The 20,330-nt window shown below is 40.0% G+C and overlaps 1 protein-coding gene across 1 annotated transcript in view; it reads left to right on the plus strand.

The window, feature by feature from the left end:
• The window catches only part of C6 (complement C6), a 55,298-nt gene extending 35,709 nt beyond the window's left edge, over positions 1 to 19,589 (plus strand). Inside the window, exons 11-17 of the mRNA XM_044241416.1 lie at positions 12 to 183; positions 434 to 545; positions 3,634 to 3,766; positions 4,704 to 4,892; positions 10,625 to 10,715; positions 14,437 to 14,678; positions 19,408 to 19,589. Of these exons, the coding sequence (XP_044097351.1) occupies positions 12 to 183; positions 434 to 545; positions 3,634 to 3,766; positions 4,704 to 4,892; positions 10,625 to 10,715; positions 14,437 to 14,678; positions 19,408 to 19,589 (1,121 nt within the window). The remainder of the gene's footprint in view (positions 1 to 11; positions 184 to 433; positions 546 to 3,633; positions 3,767 to 4,703; positions 4,893 to 10,624; positions 10,716 to 14,436; positions 14,679 to 19,407) is intronic.
• The last annotated feature ends 741 nt before the right edge of the window (positions 19,590 to 20,330 follow it).

Here is a 20,330-nt window from a genome sequence, read left to right on the forward strand (position 1 = left end):
CTGTGTTCCAGATGCGGTGGATGGGAGCTGGAGCTGCTGGTCTTCCTGGAGCACGTGTGATGCTACTTACAAGAGATCCAGAACCCGAGAATGCAACAACCCCAGCCCCCAACTGGGAGGGAAAAACTGTGAGGGGGAGAAGCAGCAAGAGGAGCACTGCACGTTTTCAATCATGGAGAACGAGTAAGGGTGGGCGACGGGGATTTTTTTATTTTCCTCTAAGGAAAGAATCAGAATTTTACCTATTCCAACACAGTGTGTTAGTGGGGGTATTGGTGGATCTGGTGCTACCCATTTCTCTCTAATGTTTTCTCTCTTTATATCTATGCATACACATTCACATGTAAATGGGTTGTGATGTGGGTATCTATATTACACCCACACACACACACATTTGTTACATTATACACACATATTTCCTTTCCTCTTTTAGTGGACAGCCATGTGTCAGTGATGATGAAGACAGGAAAGAAATAGACCTCCCTGAGACAGAATCAGATTCAGGGTGTCCTCGGCCAATTCCTCCAGAAAATGGATTTATCCGGGTAAGCATCCTGACCTTCACTTCGACTTTGGAATCCAAACCATAGAACATAAACTAGGCATTTTCTTTTATTTAACGGCATTGTTTTCCCAGTTTAATCATCTTCTATTGACTTAAAAATTAATACTTAGAAACACTCTACCACGCCTCTGTCTTGAATTCCTTGGAGAGGTCTCCCTCCACACCTGGTTGTTAGACCAAAGACAGCAGGTCACCTACGTTTCTTGGCACTACTGGCTCCTAAGCTGATGGTCCATTATGTGAATGGAAAGTGGAGCTTGGCCACAATATCGGTTCAGATGACTTGTGAGAATCTGAGACTAAGATCTGACTGTTTATTTCTAAGTCTGAGCAAACTAATCTGCTAAGACATGTTTTCAGAGAGAAAGCTTAATCACAGGAAATGTAGAGCCTATAATGCCTTAAGTTAGAAACCTGTAGAATTCTTCAGCAATCAATATAGTTTTAATACCTTTTAATTTTATCTTTTTTTCATTGAGCTGCAATGTTTCTATGGTTTAAGATAACTAAATATGTTTGTCAGACAGATCCGTGGTTGAGATATAAATTAGACATATAATATTTAAAATGGATGACAGAAGGCATGCTCCTTAATCAATTTTACCTTCAAAAAAAATTTTTTTAGCTTTCTTAAATTCAGCGAAGCCTTTAATCTTTTTCCTACTGTGTCATATTTATGATCAAAAATCAATAACCCTCAATTCTCCAATGCCACCATATAAATATCTACAGAGGCTAGTCTGGGCTAATGTACCCTCTGCATTCATTTGTCTTCTGCCTAAAGATTGTAAGGGGAGGAAATATTTTAGAGTGAGATAAATGTCATTTAGTCCTTAGAACAGAGATTCAAGAACTCTACAGGGCACTGGAGGGCTTGTTAAAACACAGATTGCCGGGTCTCTTGCCTGGGATTTCTGATTCAACAGGTCTTGGGCAGCGCCCAGAAACCGTCCTGTCTAAGGAGTTCCCAGGTCATACTGATGCTGCTATGTCCAGAGCCACACTGTGGGAATGAGTCCCCCAAAAACAGGGGTCAGCAAAATGTGGCCCACAGCCCAAATCTGGCCGACCATCTGTTTTCCTTTCTTTTCATTTCTTCTTTTTTTTTAAACAAAGTTTTGTGGGAATACAATCACACTCGTTTATTTACGTATTGTCCATGGTGGCAACAACAGAGAGCTGAGGAGTCACCGCAAACCCCGTGTAGCCCGCCCGTTAGCGAGGAGCTGTGCTAGTCCCTGGCCTAGAACATACTCCTCAAAATTACATTTTGTCAGGTCCTGATACCCAAATAATTTTTAACCTGTTTTTGCCAGCTGCTCATGAACACTGTTAAAATGATCAACATTCTAATTTTAAAGGCACACAAAGGGTTTCAACAGTGATGCATTATTAGAATGACTCTTTTTATAAAATTAGATGACATGTGTTTCCATTCCTATGAATATATTTATTACTTTTTGTTCTCTTTTGCTCTTTATTAAAGACCCACTCTCTACTGACAGTAGTTTTTACTCAAACGTAATATAATTTTGATTTTTCCTAATGAGTACCTTCTGGGATTCCATGTAGAAAGATAACCCCTTGTTCTGAGAGAGAGGCAGCTACGCCTCCTTCTAGGCTAGAGCAGCCGTGTCCTTGCACAGGAAGGTAATTGCCTACCCCTGTAGGCAAGCAACAGTAACTTTAGGTAAAGTTCCCTTGTTCAGTCAGTCTAGCAGATGTGTTGGTAGAAGTTTGATGGTTGCAACCTACACTCACAGGTTCCAGCCTCCTAAGATAAACAGAGGCAGAAGCACAGGAACACATATTTATTTGGAGAGGAATGCAAGAAGAAATGTGCAGCCTTTGAATAAAATATCCACATCCTTAGTGCTACGCATTAGTCAATTTCCCTTAGAAACAAAGCCACACCCATAATAACCAGTAGCGGAATAATCTTTTAGTAGTCAGGAAAGTAATCATCTTCTAGGAGACAAGTTGAATCGTGTGGCCAAGTAATAATGAAAGTTGACAATAGAGCTTTTTTTTTCCCCCACTTCCCTCAAAATTCGCGATTTCAGTTCTCAGAGAGTAACTTCCTAGTCAATTCTTTGCATTTTTCTTCCTCTCAGTAAGGAAAAAGAGTGTTACATTACTGCCCCCTCAGAAGAATGGTGTTTTGCATTCTTTCAGCAGAGTTAGTAAGCCTTTGTAAAGACAGGTGAGGCAGAAATCTGCTAGTGGAAGTGCCACTCATGGGTCGGGAATGAAGCTGCAGTGTAGCACACGTTAAAAAAAAAAATGGGCCTTTGTCCGAATTTCTGCCAGACCTGAGAGAATGGTGCAGCTCAAGAAGCTGGGAAAGTGAAGGTTTTCATAGAGGAAATTCTATTTGAGTTGGGTCCTGAGAGACGGAAAGACAGAAGGTGTGGAGCACGGAGGGAACGGCCCCATAAAGACATGTGGCATGACTGAGAATATCACGTTCAGAGAATGGCAGGTGGTTTTGTTTTGTGAGAGGTAGGTTTTACAGGAGCCAAGGTTTTAGTGAACTCCCACATAATGGTAGTTGTACTTTAGTTACACATAACTGGGAAACTATAGAATGACTCCTGGGTTACTAGGAACTGAGTAACACTTTTAAATGACAGGTAGTTGATTAGCCACCACAGCAAATCCCTGTAGAATACATTATTTATTCAGTTTATAGCTACTCTAGGGTCAGTATATACAGATTTTTAACTTTTACAGTGGTAGGGCATGCTATATCCAGTGGGGAGGAAGTTTCTAAGAAAAAAAAAAAATATATATATATATATATAAATTTAGAGCAGCAATATGGAAGGTGGCTTAGGAGAAGGCCCAGTTAGAAGGTTGTCCTTGTAAGAGATCATAAATGCCATGAACAAAGACAGTGATGGTGGCAAAGGAAAGGAGAGAGCTTTGAGAGATGTTTGGAAGTAGAAATTGAGAGGACTGTGACTGAGGAGATCAGGAGTGAAGGAATGGAAAGAATCCAGGACTACCCCCGAGGTATTTATAGAGTTCATGGCATTGATAATTTATGGTTTCTGTGTTAATTCTAGAATGAGAAGAAACTGTACGCAGTTGGAGAAGATGTGGAAATCTCATGCTTTTCTGGATTCACAACTGTGGGCTACCAGTACTTCAGATGTTTACCAGACAGGACGTGGAGGCGAGGAGATGTGGAATGCCAACGTGAGACACAGGCAGATTTTGTGCATGACTGCTCTAAAGAATGAGTTTGTCCCATACACCTAGAGCAAAATCACACCCTCAGATCACTACTTCATACGATTTTACATAACTCTGGTAAAAAGGTCTAGCGAAGCAGAAAATAGGATTCATTTGGTAAAATTCAATTTCAAGATGTCTTCCTATTTCAGTTCTCAGGCTGCTGTATCTTAGCCTCCTAGACGCAGGACTACAAAACATGTGCTTAGCAAAGAAATCCTTAAAGTCCGCTACCTACATCGAACCTCAGACCTCAGGACCTTGCCTGATGTCCCAATTAATGCAAATTGATGAGTCCCAGGAAGATGATACTTACATTCCTTATGTATCAGAAATGGGATTTTATGTGACATGCAGATTTCTCCTTGGAGCATGTTCGCATCCTTTATTAAGGAAGAGAGGAAGAAGCCTACCCATTTGTAGGCTACAGTAAAGTCAAAATAAGATTTCTGGAAGGCTCAAGTAGGAACCCCAAAGAGTTACTAGGGAGCCCCACGAAGCAGAGTTGAGACCAGTGTCTATTAGGACGTCTGCCTCTGGTCATCTACACTGTGGTGACTTGCTTTTGGGAACCCCTGCTGTGGGGGGTTAAAAAGTACGTTTTAAAAGGAAAAGTCCCAATAATGTAATGAAAGTGGAAAGTTTCTGGAGCCACATCCTTAGCAAGGGAACCTCAGATGATGGAGCTAAAGGAAGTGGCTCGGGGAGAAGTCTCTCAAGGGACGGGTGGGATCCTTTGCCCACCCTCCGGAACCCGAGTTTTCTGATCAAAACATGGCCTTAAAGCTGCACCCATGCAATAAGTAGCATTAAAATCACCTCTTGGGATGCCTAAAATCTGCTTACATTTGTTCAGTGTTCTGTTTCACTAAGCAAATCTGAAATGTTTCTCTGCCTGCAGAGACACAGTGCCTCAAGCCAGTCGCGCAAGAAGGTCTGACCATCTCACCATTTCAGAAATTTTATGAAATTGGCGATTCCATTGAGCTAACGTGCCCCAAAGGCTTTGTTGTTGCTGGGCCATCAAGGTACACATGCAGTGAGGGTTCCTGGACACCGCACATTTCAGACTCACTCACCTGTGAAGAAGGTGAGTAGCAGCTCAGGGGTCTGGGGTCTGCTAAGATGCCCCCCTCCCCAGAGTGGTTGTATAGCATCCACAATGGGGCTATTTCCTGAGTGTGTTTTGGGAAGAAAAAGTGGAAGTTTCCCCAACGGGCTGGGTTTCATATTTCAACCTGTGTCATAATTAAGACAGGCAGCAAATGAAAGTTATTAGTCGGATAGATATCTTCAGACTTTAGAGAGTGAGGTCAATGTTCTTTTCCAATCAAATGTTTCAGTATTTGAATTTAACATCTAACAAAATCAGAATTTTTTAAGATGTTATTTATTTATTTGACAGAGAGAGAGAGAGAGAGAGAACAAGCAAGGGGAGTGGCAGACAGAAAGGGGGAATCAGGCTTCCACTGAGCAGTGAGTCCCATGCAGGGCTCCATCCCAGGACCCTCGGATCATGACCTGAGCCAAAGGCAGATGCTGAACTGACTGAGCCACCCAAGCACCCTAACAAAATCAGAATTAATTAATGAAAATGTGCTTAAAGTGGAGAGCCATAAAAAAGTAATGCATACTACTTTTTAATTACCTAAGCATTTTGTTTTAATTTAAAATATATAAATGCAGGATTATTCACCCATTTGTCAAAGTAGGACCAAGATCTTATTTTCTAAAGGGTCTTCTGATATGAGTTTCAAGACTTCTTCCTCAAATAAAACAAATACATAATTCATCATCTATGTTATCTCATATCAATTCCTCTAAAACAATGTATGTTTTTTTTTTTACTCCAGATGGGGCACCTCTTTTAAAAATCACCTCTGCTTAGGTCCCATCCCATGATTCTGATGTCATTGTGCTGCAGAGGGCCTGGTATTTGGTGTTTATTTAAAATCTCTTCCAACTAGCCAGATCCATGCAGAGTTGAGAACCATTGTTTTGAAGAGCGGAAAAAACTTAAAGGCATTTTGAAACAAATTAACTAGAGAAAGCTTTTAAATTTATCTACATCTGTATCTATCTATCAATATATACATAGAGTAGTCTGTTTACAAGCTTGTGTTGTATTTTGAGTAATTAGGGGAGGAATGTTCATTGAGGTAGTTCCACTTCTGGGTGGAAGCCTGCTTTTTTCCAGGAATCCACATACCAATCTTTATTTGAATTGAGCAGAACTGCCATGGTGATTTTAGTTAGGGGCAAGGATCTTTCAAAACTACAGCGTAAATGGTATTATAATGAGGGAAAAGTCACCTGAAGATACCACATAATCTCAGCTTGCTGTTGGCCTAAGATTTCCTCACCACAACAGGTGGCCTCAACCCCCCTTTGATGCTTAGCAGGTGCCTTTCTGCTCCATCCCTGCCCTGCTCATTACTATCTAACTGCCTACTCTAACCAGAGGAGCCTACAAACTGGGAAGTTCAATTATCAGGCAACTGTCATGGAGGGGCAGGAGAAAATAGTCTGGTGAGCAGTAACTTGGAAGAGTGTTTAAGGGCTTCTAATAATTCATATTTTCCAACTTTTTCAGCATGCTTTTTCAAAACATGTCTCATTTTTATTGACAGAATCCTGGGGGCACCTGGGTGGCTCAGTGGGCTAAAGCCTCTGCCTTCAGCTCAGGTCATGTTCCTGGGGTCCTGGGGTCCTGGGATCAAGCCCCACGTCGGGCTTTCTGCTCAGCAGGGAGCCTGCTTCCTCCTCTCTCTCTGCCTACTTGTGATCTCTGTCTGTCAAAAAATAAATAAGATCTTTAAAAAAAAAAAAAGAAAGAAAGAAAGAATCCTGGAAGATGTATCTGAGATTTGGTATGATCAGGCCCATTTTGCTTGGACCATTGCCAAGGCTGGGCAATTTGGGAACTGACCAATAGACGTACTCCTTCCCCAAGCTCACTGCCATTTGGCCTTCCATATCTTCTTCTAGGCTATCCTAATGTGTGAACAAAAGGGGAAAAGTTAACCTATTAAAATAACCTTAACACTATTGATAAAGAGATATCACAGAAATTTGTGAGAACTTCAAGTTGACATTATGGCTGGATTTCACTTGACTCCTGATCACGCATACAAGAGGGAACCACAGGCTTCAGATGGTTAAGATCCTCTTGGCGTCTTAGGTAGTATCTTCTCTCTGCAAACAGCAGCACTATCTCACACACACACACACACACACACACACACACACCCCTATGACTGCGTTTGGAGAAGAAATTGAAATTATAATCCAATCTGAGAGAATGAACTTTTCTACATCCAGATAAAGTAAATAAACATCCTATCCCATACATTCTCTTTCCAGCAACACTGGCAAAAAGATCAATGAGGGAAGTCAGAGAGAGAGAGAGAAAATCATCAATAAAGCTGAACACTTTCCTTTCAATGTGCAGGGAACTGTGAGACAAAGAGGCTTTCAGGCCATCCTTGGTTAGGAAAAGATTTTTTAATTATTTCAACGTGAAAAGGGTTTGGCTTCCTGAGGAAATGAGATAGTACATGCCTTCACAGTTACTTTTTCTTCCTCTGAGAAACTGACACTCCCAAAGATCCCCTCAATGCCAACCCTCCAAAGATCACAATGTTCTCCATTCCACATCCTTCACAAACTGTGCGGCACAGTATGGGCAGCTGACAGCTGGTTCTGACTTCCACCTGACACACTGAGGGGTCGCACTCCTTGCGTGTGATCAATGACAACTTTGCATCAGTAGTGCCAAGTGCTTGAAAGTTGATTCTCTTTGGAAACAATGTACAGCTCAGAGTCCTTCCCTGGCCTAAGTGTGGACTTATTTCCGAAGGGCAGAGAGGTATAGCTCTACAACAAAGAAAAATAATCCCATGTCAATGGAAAAAGCTCAATATCTGAGACCTTCCCAGCAGCGGTAGGTCCCCATGTTCAGTAAAGTTATGGGCCAGATTTCACCAGAAGGAATAAGGTTCCTGACTGAGAATGAGAGTGGGAAATAATGAAATTCATTGCTATGAAGAATACCTATTGATTCTTAAAATCTTTATTTTTGCCTCTAGCATAAACCTCCTTCCCTCATCAAACCTTCTGCCTGGTAGTATAAAATGGGTATCTGTGAGCTTGGTCTCCTATTCTGTCATTTAATATGGCAGAATATCTAGCTATAGCTGCCTACTGCCATCCTTCGATGATTACTTGCTTCCAGAAGCCATTGTGGTTCTGTGGATTAGTCAGATTCAGTTCTGGGAAGTTTGTTTCATGCAATAGGCTCAGGAAGTCAACTCTAGGTCGAGTTCTACTAGCCTAAAGGTTCTCTGGATGGCCTTTCATGTAAGCCAAGACAACCAAGACTTCCCCTTAATATAATACACCCAAGTGTTACTCCCTCTGCTTTAACCCCCATTGCTCACATACGTACTGTTCAGTTGCTTGTCTTAGATCAAGCCTCATATATCTGTGGATTGTTCCTTGTTTTTCTCAGTTGAGGTCTCTTGTTATATGGTCTCTGGAACCATGTTCTTTTTCTACAAAGCACCTGTCATGGCCTTTATGTATAAACCCATTACTATGATTATTTATGATTATACTATGTTTTCACAGTGTCCTTTACATTCATGCAAAAAAGGGGACCACTTCTGTTTTCATTCTTTTTATCTTTTTTTCCCCGCCATCACATGCTAGTGCCTAGAATATCATGCAGGGATAAACACCTGCATTTGGAGTTGCATTTCTCCATGGATTCTTCTTAGAAGAAAATCTGATTTTCGAGACATTACCCCAAAAGAACCATTTTCACCATTGTCACCACCATCACTAAAAGTGATGGATATTATTTTGATCCTCATCTCCTTTGACCTCTTAGGAACATCCAACTGTGTTGACATTCCTTTTCTTTCCGTGGCTCCCAATATACACCACCATCTTGTTTGGCTTCTGCCTCTCTGGCTGGTGCTCTCTGTTTTTGGCAGCCTCCCGCCTGTGCTTGGACATCAAATGCTGGAGTTCCTCAAGGTTCATATCTGTCCTCTCACTGTATGCTACCTTTTCCTGCTGGGGAATCATACCCATACATATGGCTTCAGTGATTCCCCAAAGAACAATAATAACAAATTTATTTCATTAGCACAGACTTCTCCACTGAGCTTAAACCCAAATGGCCACATGTTAATACATACATTTAAAATAGATACATTTTATGTACTTATTTTGATCTAGTTTGTTTGAGTGTCTAAAAGACACCGTAAATTTAAGAATGCTTGGGTGGCTCCGGTAATGATCCCAGGATCCTGGGATCAAGTCCCACAATGTGCTCCTTGCACAGCAAGTAGCCTGTTTCTTCCTCTGCATGCTGGTCCCCTTGTTTATGCTCGCTCTCTTTCTCTCAAATAAATAAACTCTTTTTAAAAAATAAAGAAACCACAAATTTAACATTTGCAGACAAGAACTCTTGCGTCATTACCCTTCCCTCCCTAGAACTAAGCATCTTTTTTTTAAAGGTTTTATTTATTTATTTGACAGAGAGAGAGATCACAAGTAGGCAGAGAGGCAGGCAGAGAGAGAGAGGGGGAAGCAGGCTTCCTGCTGAGCAGAGAGCCTGATGCGGGGCTCGATCCCAGGACTCTGAGATCAGGACCTGAGCTGAAGGTAGAGGCTTAACCCACTGAGCCATCCAGGTGCCCCCCTAAAACTAAGCATCATATAATATTTTCTATTTCAGTTAAGGCACCAAAGCCTATTGTCTAATGCAAGCCAGAAACCTATCATACTTTGCAGCTCACACAGCTTGCCCACAATATGCAATTTCATCCATTTAACCTGCTAAATATGTCCCAGGCTTATCTACTTCTCTTCATTTCCAACTCAACATTTTGGTCCAAATTACCGTCCTCTTTTACCTGAACTACTATAATCATCTCGTAGATTGTCTACCTTCTGGGTCACCATGCCTCTTCAAATCCATTCTCCACACAGAAGCCAGAATTAATTTCTTTTTCAGAATCCAGACCTGATTTTGTCATAGGACCCCCTGTTTAAAACCCACTGAAGACTGGTCATTGTTTATAAAGTAGAGGCAAAAATCTTTCAAAAGCCTTGTAAGCCCCCACACAGCCTGACACACACTTACCTCTCTGGCCTCATCTTTTTTTCTATGCTTTTGTTTTTCTTCACGAAAACCACACAGGCCTTCTCACAGTTCCAGGAAATTCACTTGCTGCCTCTCTTTCGACATTCCATGCCTGATGGTTCTTCAGCGATGAACACTTTCCCTTTCGTCTTTCCATTTTGCCAGTCCTAACCTTCCTCAGGACATCAGATTTCTTGATTATGTGCTTTCTCTCTACTAGCATGAATAACATGAGCAATTCTATTTGTATTCGTGTGTTTGATTAATGTCCGTCTGCCCTCACAAAACTCTAAGCTCTGTGAGCATAGACTCTGTATGAAATTTTACTCAATCCACTATTTTCCAGAACTTAACACAGTGCTGAGAGCATCGTAGTCACCCAGGAAGTATTTTAAGAACAAATGAACAGAAATTTCACCAATTCCATTTTCTTCAGTTCCATGAACTTTACAGCAACTTTAGGCTGGGAAAATGACGGCTCATGAGAGCTAGAAAGGACCTTTCAGACAGGCTATTTCATGACAACATATTTGGGAAAAGGCAAAATGAATGCCCTTACTATAGGTGATAAGAGAGAACTTTTCACCACTGCCTTCCCTCCTACGTCCAAACTTACCATTTGGAATCCATGCAGTGCACGGCTCTTTACCTCTTTTCTTTTGTTTCAGATTCTTTGACAAAATTAAAGGGCCATTGTCAACTAGGACAAAAACAGGTGGGATCTGAGTGCATTTGCATATCTCCAGAAGAAGACTGTGGGTGAGAGATACTCTATGGACTGTATTTGGAAAATGGGAAAATCAGTCTAGTGTAACCAGCTCGATAGAGGAGCTGAGCTTCTTGAAGCACAAACACGAAACATATTAATTTTTCACATAACTGATACCCCCTCTGCTGTGTTGATTTCTTCCCCACTGGTAGCAAGCTTTCTTAATTATCTCTCAGCCCCATTCCCTAAGTCTGTGTGGCATTTGTTTATGAAGAAACTTGCAGTTTTGTTTATGAAGACTTATTCCTGTCCATAATGGGTTTCAGACTCAATTATTCTCAAAACCTTCCTCTTGCTCCTAAGCATGGGGCAAGGTTGTGACTCCAAAAGCTTAGAATAGAGACAGTGGCATGAGTATAGACTTCACACATAAACACACCCCTTTGTCAGTTTATTTGTTCATGCTGGGGTAGAGAGAATGAAGAGGGAAAATGATACATCTCCCTCTGACTGCCATGATTAGATGACTCTCTCCTTTTTGTTGTTACAATTGCCTTATCTTTTTTTAAAGTAATCTCTACACCCACTGTGGGGTTTGAACTCACCACCTCGAGATCAAGAGTCACATGTTCTTCTGACTTACCAGCCAGTCACCCCTAACTGCCTTTTCTTTGCATGAACAAACTAAGGAGAGTCAAGGGAGCTTCTTAATTTAAGGGTTACTTTCAGCTGAGTTTAATTCAAAACAATGTTAGCTGAAGATAAATTTTGTTTCTCTATCTCACAAAATAAATGCAGAGGTAGGCATTCGAGGGCTAGTATGACGACTCTCTCGTTGCCAGTAAGACTGAGGCTCATTCCAGCTCTGGTTCTACCGTCCTAAAAGTTATTTCATGGTCAGAGATCGCTCTGTAGAAGCAGGAAGGGAGAAGACCAAAAATGGACATTTTCCCTCTTTTTAAGGAGAATTCTTGGAACACCCATCATTCACTTCTATCTCATTAAACTTCACTTATTCATATGACCACATGAACTTGCAGAGGAGGCTGTGAAGTACAGTACTTTGACTGGATGCATAGGCCCTATGAATAAAGTTACAGTCAAAGGACTGAGGAGGAGAAAGACTGAACATTGGGATAGGAAGCCAATAGACTGTGCCCAGGTGTTACCCTTCACTTTTAACACTAAGTAGCTCTCATGTTCCTCCATGCTGCAGGTGAACGAACACTTACAGCGATTTCTTATTTATTTAGGAACACTCTAAGGTATTTTTTCATATAATGCCACAAATAGAATTCAGCACAACGGTGGTCCTCTCTACCTGCCCCCCACCCCAGTCTTCACCAGAAATGGTCCACCGTGTAGCTTCTTGCTGGTGGAGTCTTCCTCATCCAGCAGATGGCCTCCTGGGGAGTACATGCTGCCCTCATATTGCCCATGTAATGCAGGGGAAGCTTCTGTCTTAATCTTTGCAATACCAAGTTGGGAGAACACAAACCATCCTCTGGAACTGTCAGAATTTCAGCTCTTCCTTACCTCTCTAGCCTCTTTCTGTAGTCCTCAGGTCTCCTTTACACAGCATTGAAGGTATTTGTGAGAAGTGACTGGCCCCACAGCTTAAGTTCTCTGCCCACAGAGAGTGAGTGGCCTTTATTCCTGGAGATCAATTTACACACTGATGCCCTGATTGTGGACTCTAAAACTGACACCCAAGAAGAAACTCAAATTTACAGTAATCAAGAAGCTCTTATCCTCTCAACAAAAGGAGGACTGTGGCCACTGGCTAAGTTTCGGGAGGAAGACCCAGCATCTACTTAGGAAGATTAAACAAGTTACCCCGGGAATGACATAAAAGCTCATGCCCTCAATTGCAGTACAAACACACTTGCAAATATATATATATATATATGTGTGTGTGTGTGTGTGTGTGTGTGTGTGTGTGTATACATATATATATATATCGCAGTACAAACACACTTGCAAATATATATATACTTTAAATATATATATATTTATAATATATATTATATATATAAATAAGTGGTGTCATTTGCGCTCTTCTCATTTTGACTACCCGTAGTCATTCAGGGAAAATTCATCACTATTCACATGGAGATTGAAAAAATACTATTTGGCTCATTTGAACATCCAAAATTTTCTTGATTCCAGTACCTTTTTTTTTTTTTCCTTTTGAGGGGAAAAAGGAGGAGAAAAACAGGAGTGATGTCATTTCCTTTTCGCATATTCTAATTATAAAAAGAAATAAGGGCAGGTCACATTGTGGCATATTAATGCATTAGACTTAATCTAGAACCCCTATCGCTTTTTGATGTGTTTTATTTCTTCTCTCTTTGAATTCCTGTTTGGTTATTTGGCTTCCAATGGAGGTGAACTTAACAACCATACTTGAATGTTTTGTCTTGACTTTGTAACTGTGGCTACTTGAAATGAAGTTTATCTGGGGTTGATGGATGAATGGTAGATTTTTGCAATGTCTCAAGGCAATAGGACGTGTATTATTAAACTGGAGATATTCTTAGTACAGTAAATTTATGCTGATAATTTTATTTTGTATAATTTTTACCTTTTTGTTAGTATTTTTTTCCTCCCACTTTATTGGTTTGCCTCCTGAGCTACCCCTCCTTACCCTCCCTTCTCCCCCAGTGTTTCAGTAAATTTAATTTAGAGTGCCTAGAAATTGCAAGTATTTTTGATTTGTATTTTATTATAATTTACACAAACAACTGGGTTTGTGACCTGTATTACTCCTGGTATCTTTAAAATATTGTGGGTGTTTTAATAAATTTTATATTTATTTTTTGCACTCAAATATATATATATTTACATATATATATATTTGTAAGTGTGTTTGTACTGAGATTGAGGGCATGAGCATATAGATGTAGATATAGATATAGATATAGATATAGATATAGATATATCTGGTTTCCAAATACTGAGTATTATGGAGTTCTGAGGCAGTCCAGAATATATGAGCCAGATTGGTCAGGGTTAGCTTCCAAGTGCAGAAGGCAGAAGTGCAGCCAGTAATAGAACAGGACACAGAGAGGCACAGAAGAAAGACAATGCAATGCTGATGGAACAGAGCATGGGATGCCAACAAAGGAGAAGTAATCTTACCATTTTCAAAAATGATCAATACAATTGTCAGGTGATAGCGATCAGGAAGGAAAACAATACAATTCTAGAAAGGAAAGTTAATTGGAGTCAAGTTGTAGAAAGTTAATTGGAGTCAAATTGACTCCAATTGAGTCAAGATCCTCAATTTGAAGATTTTTTTTTATTTAAAGATTTTATTTTATTTATTTATTTACCTCTGAGAGAGATCAGAAGTAGGCAGAGAGGCAGGCAGAGAGAGAGGAAGAAGCAGGCTCCCTGCCAAGCAGAGAGTCCAATGTGGGGCTTGATCGCAGGACCCTGGGATCATGACCTGAGCCAAAGGCAGAGGCTTTAACCCACTGAGCCACCCAGGTGCCCCTCAATTTGAAGATCTTAAAGACCAGAATTGAAGAATTCAGACTTTGATTTGAAGACAATTGGGAGGAACACCAAGATAAAGATGAAACGTTAGAAGGATGAATCATAATAGGGCACGCAACATGAGACGAAGAACCAAACAGAGAGAGGATGGGGATGGGGGGAGCATTGGGGAAGAAAACTGGGTGGTGAGTCTACATATTATATCGACTGCCTGCCATCTCTTTTTTTCTAATCTTCATATGCGAATGTTTGCTTTCCTCTCTTGGGCAGCCATTATTCAGAAGATGTCTGTGTGTTTGATACAGACACCAGCCGTTACTTTACTTCATCTGCTTGTAAGTTTTTGGCCGAGAAATGTTTAAATAATCAGCAACTCCATTTTCTGCATATTGGTTCCTGCCAAGATGGTCCACAGCTAGAATGGGGTCTTGAAAGGAGAAGACTTTCAACCAATAGCACGAAGAAAGAATCCTGTGGCTATGACACCTGCTACGACTGGGAAAAATGTTCAGGTGAGCTCCAGTAGTGACCACGTCCTAGAAAGGCTCACACATAATCTTCATCTCAACTAGTTCATCGTTTTTTAAAGATTATTTATTTATTTATTTATTTATTTGACAGAGAGAGATCACAAGTAGGTAGAGAGGCAGGCAGAGAGAGAGAGGGAAGCAGGCTCCCCGCCGAGCAGAGAGCCCGATGCGGGGCTCGATCCCAGGACCCTGGGATCATGACCTGAGCGGAAGGCAGAGGCTTTAACCCACTGAGCCACCCAGGCGCCACGCAACTAGTTCATCTTCTTTGCATTTATACTCTTTTAAAAAACAAAACAAAAACTTTTCCTTAATCAAAAATAACTCCTTTACATTGTAAAAAAAAAAAAAATTATAAAGTCATTTAAATAGAAAGAAAGAAAAAAACATAACCCACCCACTGTTAGAAATAGCCACTTCCATAGTTTTAGAGTGAATCTTCCTGATTACTCTTCACTGCATATACAATCAGTACTACCCTTAGACTCCAGTAGAGAATCACCTGTCCCAGTCTCATGCTTCAGGCACCATTCCCCACCCCCAGCTTTGGAAAGCTTTCATCAGAATTGTCTAAGTTTTCCTCTGGCATCTGGGACTGGCTGGAACAACATAGCCAGAGGACCCTGAGCCTAGACCAAATTCCTCGTGGATACTAATTGCCAGAAGCATCGTCTTCAAATTTTTTTAAGTCCTCCTGCAGTGCCTGGGACTAGCCAAGGCTGGCAGTGTTAATCAGGTAGGACACTCTGGGCCCAGATGGGGTTGGCTCATGGGCTCAGGCACTGGTTCTCCCTTGTGGAACATTCTCTGACATTCTGCTTCTCTCTCACCATGCATGGGGTCAACCAGCTGCTCCAAGGAGCTCTGGGACTCATGCCTGTAGACCATCTGTGGCTCAGAGCTAGAACATCATTTCCAGAAAGCAGCCTGGTGAGCCACCAACCAGCAGGGTATTTGTCAAGACTGCTTGAGATTGGACTGCTGGTATGGTGCTGACCCTCTAAATTAGAGTGATTGTTCTTATTTATACAGAGAGGCATTTCACAAAAAAATAAAATAAAAATAAAAAATTCCCCAGGGCCTTATAAATCTCAGGGATGGCCCTGATTACATTGCATTTTTTTTAAAGTATCACCCTTTACATCTTATTTTATATATTGCTGTTTTTCACTTAATATATCATGAAACTATTTTCACATCATTATATATTATTTTGACACATAATTTTCAATGTCTGCCAAAACTATATGGACATTCTATAATTTATTTAACTAATCTTAAGTGTCTAGATTCTTCCCAATATTTTGCTGTTATAAATGGTGCTATAATAGACCAATTTATCACAGATAAATCTTTAAGATTATTTCCTTAGGATATACCTTAGAAAATGGAATTCCTAGGTAAACATGACTTCCGAATATAAAGTCTTTGTTGGTACTATGTAACAACTTGCTTTCCAGAAATGTTTTTACCATATTATATTCCTACCTACACGGTATAATTAAGACTGCCTTCCATACATTTACCAATGCTTGGAGTTTTTACTCCTTTATTTCTCTGTCAATTTGATACTCAGGAAGTGACATTATGTTTCTACTTTCTGTAAGTTGCCCAATTCTGATCAGTATCAAATCATCTTGTAGCTAAACACTACTACTCATTTTTCATTGCCAGACTAACACCATTACCCAACTGACATATCTCTCATAGATCATAACTTATGGTAGAAAAGAACTGAAAGTATTATGTAGTATCATTTTATATTTAAAATATAACCTTTTTCTTTGAAAATGGTAGCATAGGAACATTACTCTCAGGAATGCACACTGAAGATTAAAGGAAACAGGATAAAATGGTCCCTATCTGTGCTACAATAGGGGAACTGGTATTTGAGGATGTGTTTAGTGTGAGCTTCCCTTCTTCCATACTTATCATGAAGAAAAGATTTTCATGGAACCCTGTAAAGCAATGAATTTTTTTCTATTTTCCACAGATTATTCTTTTCAGATCTGTCAGAGTAACAAATAATATCTGGCTTACAATTTCATCAAAATCTGCTTTTTCTATTAGCTCTTCACTGTACATATATCTAAATCCTACAGTCTCCAGGAGTCTGAGTTTGTCTAAAAAAAGAACACAGAAAAGTTTGAATATTTAATCAATATTGCTCCAGTTAACAGAATGTCCTGGGATAGTCAAACTAATACCTGGATATTTTGTAATGAGAGATTTAAGCCATTTAAAAGATTCTTTAGTTTTATACACCATCAGAGTACTGAAAGCATTTTTCCCCCTAAAGATATGGTCTGCCTGGGTCAGTCTTCTTCAATTGGTGAGGAAAAGTCAATGTCACAAAGAATTCTCTTCAGTAACACTATAGAAGAGCATCACTGTACAAATCACAGCATTTATGAAGAAAGAGAAAGCTAAAAATGTATTTTTAGCAATCCACTCATGGCAAGTTGGGATATTATTAATTTTGAGTTGAGCTGAAGGTCTTCTTGGTTGAACTGTGTTCTTGAATACATTGCATACTTTGCTACGCTTTTCCTTCTCTAAACTGAAATAAAGAAAGGTTTAAAATGGAACTTCAAAATTACATAAAGTTCACTTTTCAAAAGTTAGAACATGAATGGCTTCTTAAGAAGCCTATTTTTATGGACGTGGGATGTTTTGCCTAAATTTCAAAAATATCCACCATTGGCTAATTGAAGGGGGAAATTTATTCAGCACACATCCATTTAGTAGCTAAGATGCGGATGTCACTGTACAAGGTATGATAAAGACACTGAAGATAAAGGAGATTTGTACCTTCAAATTGTTCACAGTAGCTAAAGGAGTAACTTTTCATGATAATTGCATGAATGACCTTATGCAAGCTAGTATGTAATAAGAACTGTAAGAAGGATAAAAAATCTTCTGGCCTGGAAGTGTTTCATAAGGCTGGTAGCATGAGAACTGAGTGTTGGAGGATGCATTAGTAGAGGTGATGGGAAGGGCCTTTGGTGCTGGTAGTCTAAGGATAATCTTGCTAAGAGCATTTAAGCCATAACCATCCTAAAGGAATGGTGACCATGGCCTTTCCAAAAGCCTGGGGAATGGACATCCTCTCCAGAGGTGTCCTTCACTAAACCCTATTGTTTACAACAATGAGCAAGACCTTTCCCAACTAGAATCTTCTCTTAGCTGGTGACAGAGGGCTTACAAGAGAATGCATGCTCTTTCATGAAATGTTTCCTACCAAAGACAGGAAGTCTACAGGAAGTCAATGAGTGTCTCCCTACTTCTTTCCCCCATTTTCTTACATTGGGAAAGAACCGATATCTGCCTAAAAGAAGCTACTTCTTAATGACATCATTGCTGATTCTCAGTCTGACTCAGAGTTTTCCCAGATCTATCAATACACTTCTTTTTGAATATTTACACCTGTAACCCAAATTCAGAACTGAAATCAACTGATGAACCTGAATTAATTGAGCACCTCAGTAAGAGGTAAATGGGTCATAGAGATGAATGATATCTCAAATAAACCACTTATAACTGTCTTGAGAGAAAGACATGTCAGTGTCAGATATAGTACTAACAAATGTCAGATATAGTACTTACAGATTTACACTATTAAAGTTTAGTTAAAAATTTAATTGACGTTTAGTTGGTATGGGACAAGTGACTATGAAATACTTCATGGAGGAAGTGAGACCTGTAGAAACTGGATATGTAGAGGAAAGTGGGAGGGAGCACATCAGTGTAGCAAAAGAAGAGGATAGCATGGGCAAGAGTACAAAAACTAGACAATAACTGAGGTCTTGGTTGGGAAGCACAGAGGGACTTACTCTACCTGGAATGGAGAAAACAGAGAAGACAATATGCAAAAGGATTTTGACGTCAAACTGTAGAGGGCCTTGACCTCTGATTAAAATATGCATGTATATATGTGAGCCTATATCACTTTACTCAAAAGTTTTGCAATATTCTTGGCTTTGGTAAGTTTATCTCAAGTAATTATTTTAAAGTGATTTCATGAATGCAAGATCTATATGAATTATGAAGTGACTGGGTAGTTTTGAAACCAGGCCTCATGAAAGAATCATCCACCCAGAAATATTCTAGAAAGAAATCAGTAACTGTGGTGTAAGAGTTATGTTAAAGAATTAAAGCCTATGGGTCATTTATGATCTAAAACCTGCCTCTACAACTTACTAATTGTGGAACCATGAGCCAATCACTCAAGCTCACTAACAAGCTTGTGTGTAGAATTAGCATGATAACATAGAATCCATATGTTTTTTGTGAGGATTAAATGAAATAAAGAACATAAATCTCTTGGCTTATTAGGTGGTTCATAGCACCTTCTCAACAGAAGTTAACTAAATGTTCTTGGGTGGTGCCAATGAGAAATAACAGTGAGGAGAGACAGAAGACATCGTCAAAATGGATTGACAGGATGTAGCGATCAACTGGATGTGGGCAGTGAGTGAGAAGGAGGTGCCGGAAACAGCCCAACTCCTGAATCTTACTGGCTTACTAGTGCATTCTGGTCTCTTCCAACCAGATGACTCCATTCGAGCACAGTTGGGTCTTTTGGATCATTGCCTTTTTTTTCCAGCTTTCTAATACATTGTCACCAAAGTGCCTGCTGCTCTGGGAACAAACGAGGTAAAATCAAACCCCAAAGTCTGTGGTGAGTCATACTGTCTCCCTCTCATTTCAGCTTCCACTTCCAAATGTGTCTGCCTGTTGCCTCCTCAGTGCTTCAAGGGTGGAAGCCACCTCTACTGTGTCAGAATAGGATCATCAACGAATGAGAAAACAGTGAACATCTGCGAAGTAGGAGCTGTACGATGTGCCAACAGGAAAATGGAAATACTGTATCCTGGGAGGTGCTCAGCCTAAAGCAATTACTGATAAACAGATTTACTCTCTAAAAATAATTCCTACAAAAGGGCATCCTTCTACAAACAGCAGACTGGTGTGCCCAGAGCTTAGACATCAATTCTCTTGTGTTATTTTCATACAATTATTCACCTTGCCTTAGCCTTTCCCATCCAGTTTCAATCCATGATGTTCTGTAGTGTACACCCAGATAATAGCTTTCACATTAATCCAGTAAATTCTTCTGTTCTTGTTGCACTAAAATGATGGGACTTCTGAGGACCTTATGAAGCCTGTAGTATTAAACATTCTCAGAAATAGAATTGAGAACAAAAACCATAATTGTCTTCAATTAATAAATAAACGGAAACCTACAACTTGTAAAACACATTCTTGAAACCCAACCTTCCTTCATGCACTTATTCAGCAGATAATTCTGAATGTCTACAATGTGCCAAGTACTGTTTAAGATGCCGGGGAATTAATGGTGAATAAAAAGACAAAATCCCTTGCCTTCATGAAGCTCACAGTCATGTGGAGGAAGACATACAAAAAATAAAATAAGCATATAAATATATAGTATTTTTGATGATGACAATTGTCATGGAGAAAATAAGGTAAGGAGAGAAGAGTTCCATCATCTTATGCCAGGAAACACACCACAGTAATAAGCATCACAGTAAGGATGATTGAAAAGAAGTGGAAATTCCCTCATGTAAGGCAGTTAGTAAACTTCTGGAGTTCCATACTCTTAGGAAAAAC

This window comes from Neovison vison, chromosome 1 (assembly GCF_020171115.1).
Source record: "Neovison vison isolate M4711 chromosome 1, ASM_NN_V1, whole genome shotgun sequence".
In the NCBI taxonomy this organism is placed as follows: domain Eukaryota; kingdom Metazoa; phylum Chordata; class Mammalia; order Carnivora; family Mustelidae; genus Neogale; species Neogale vison.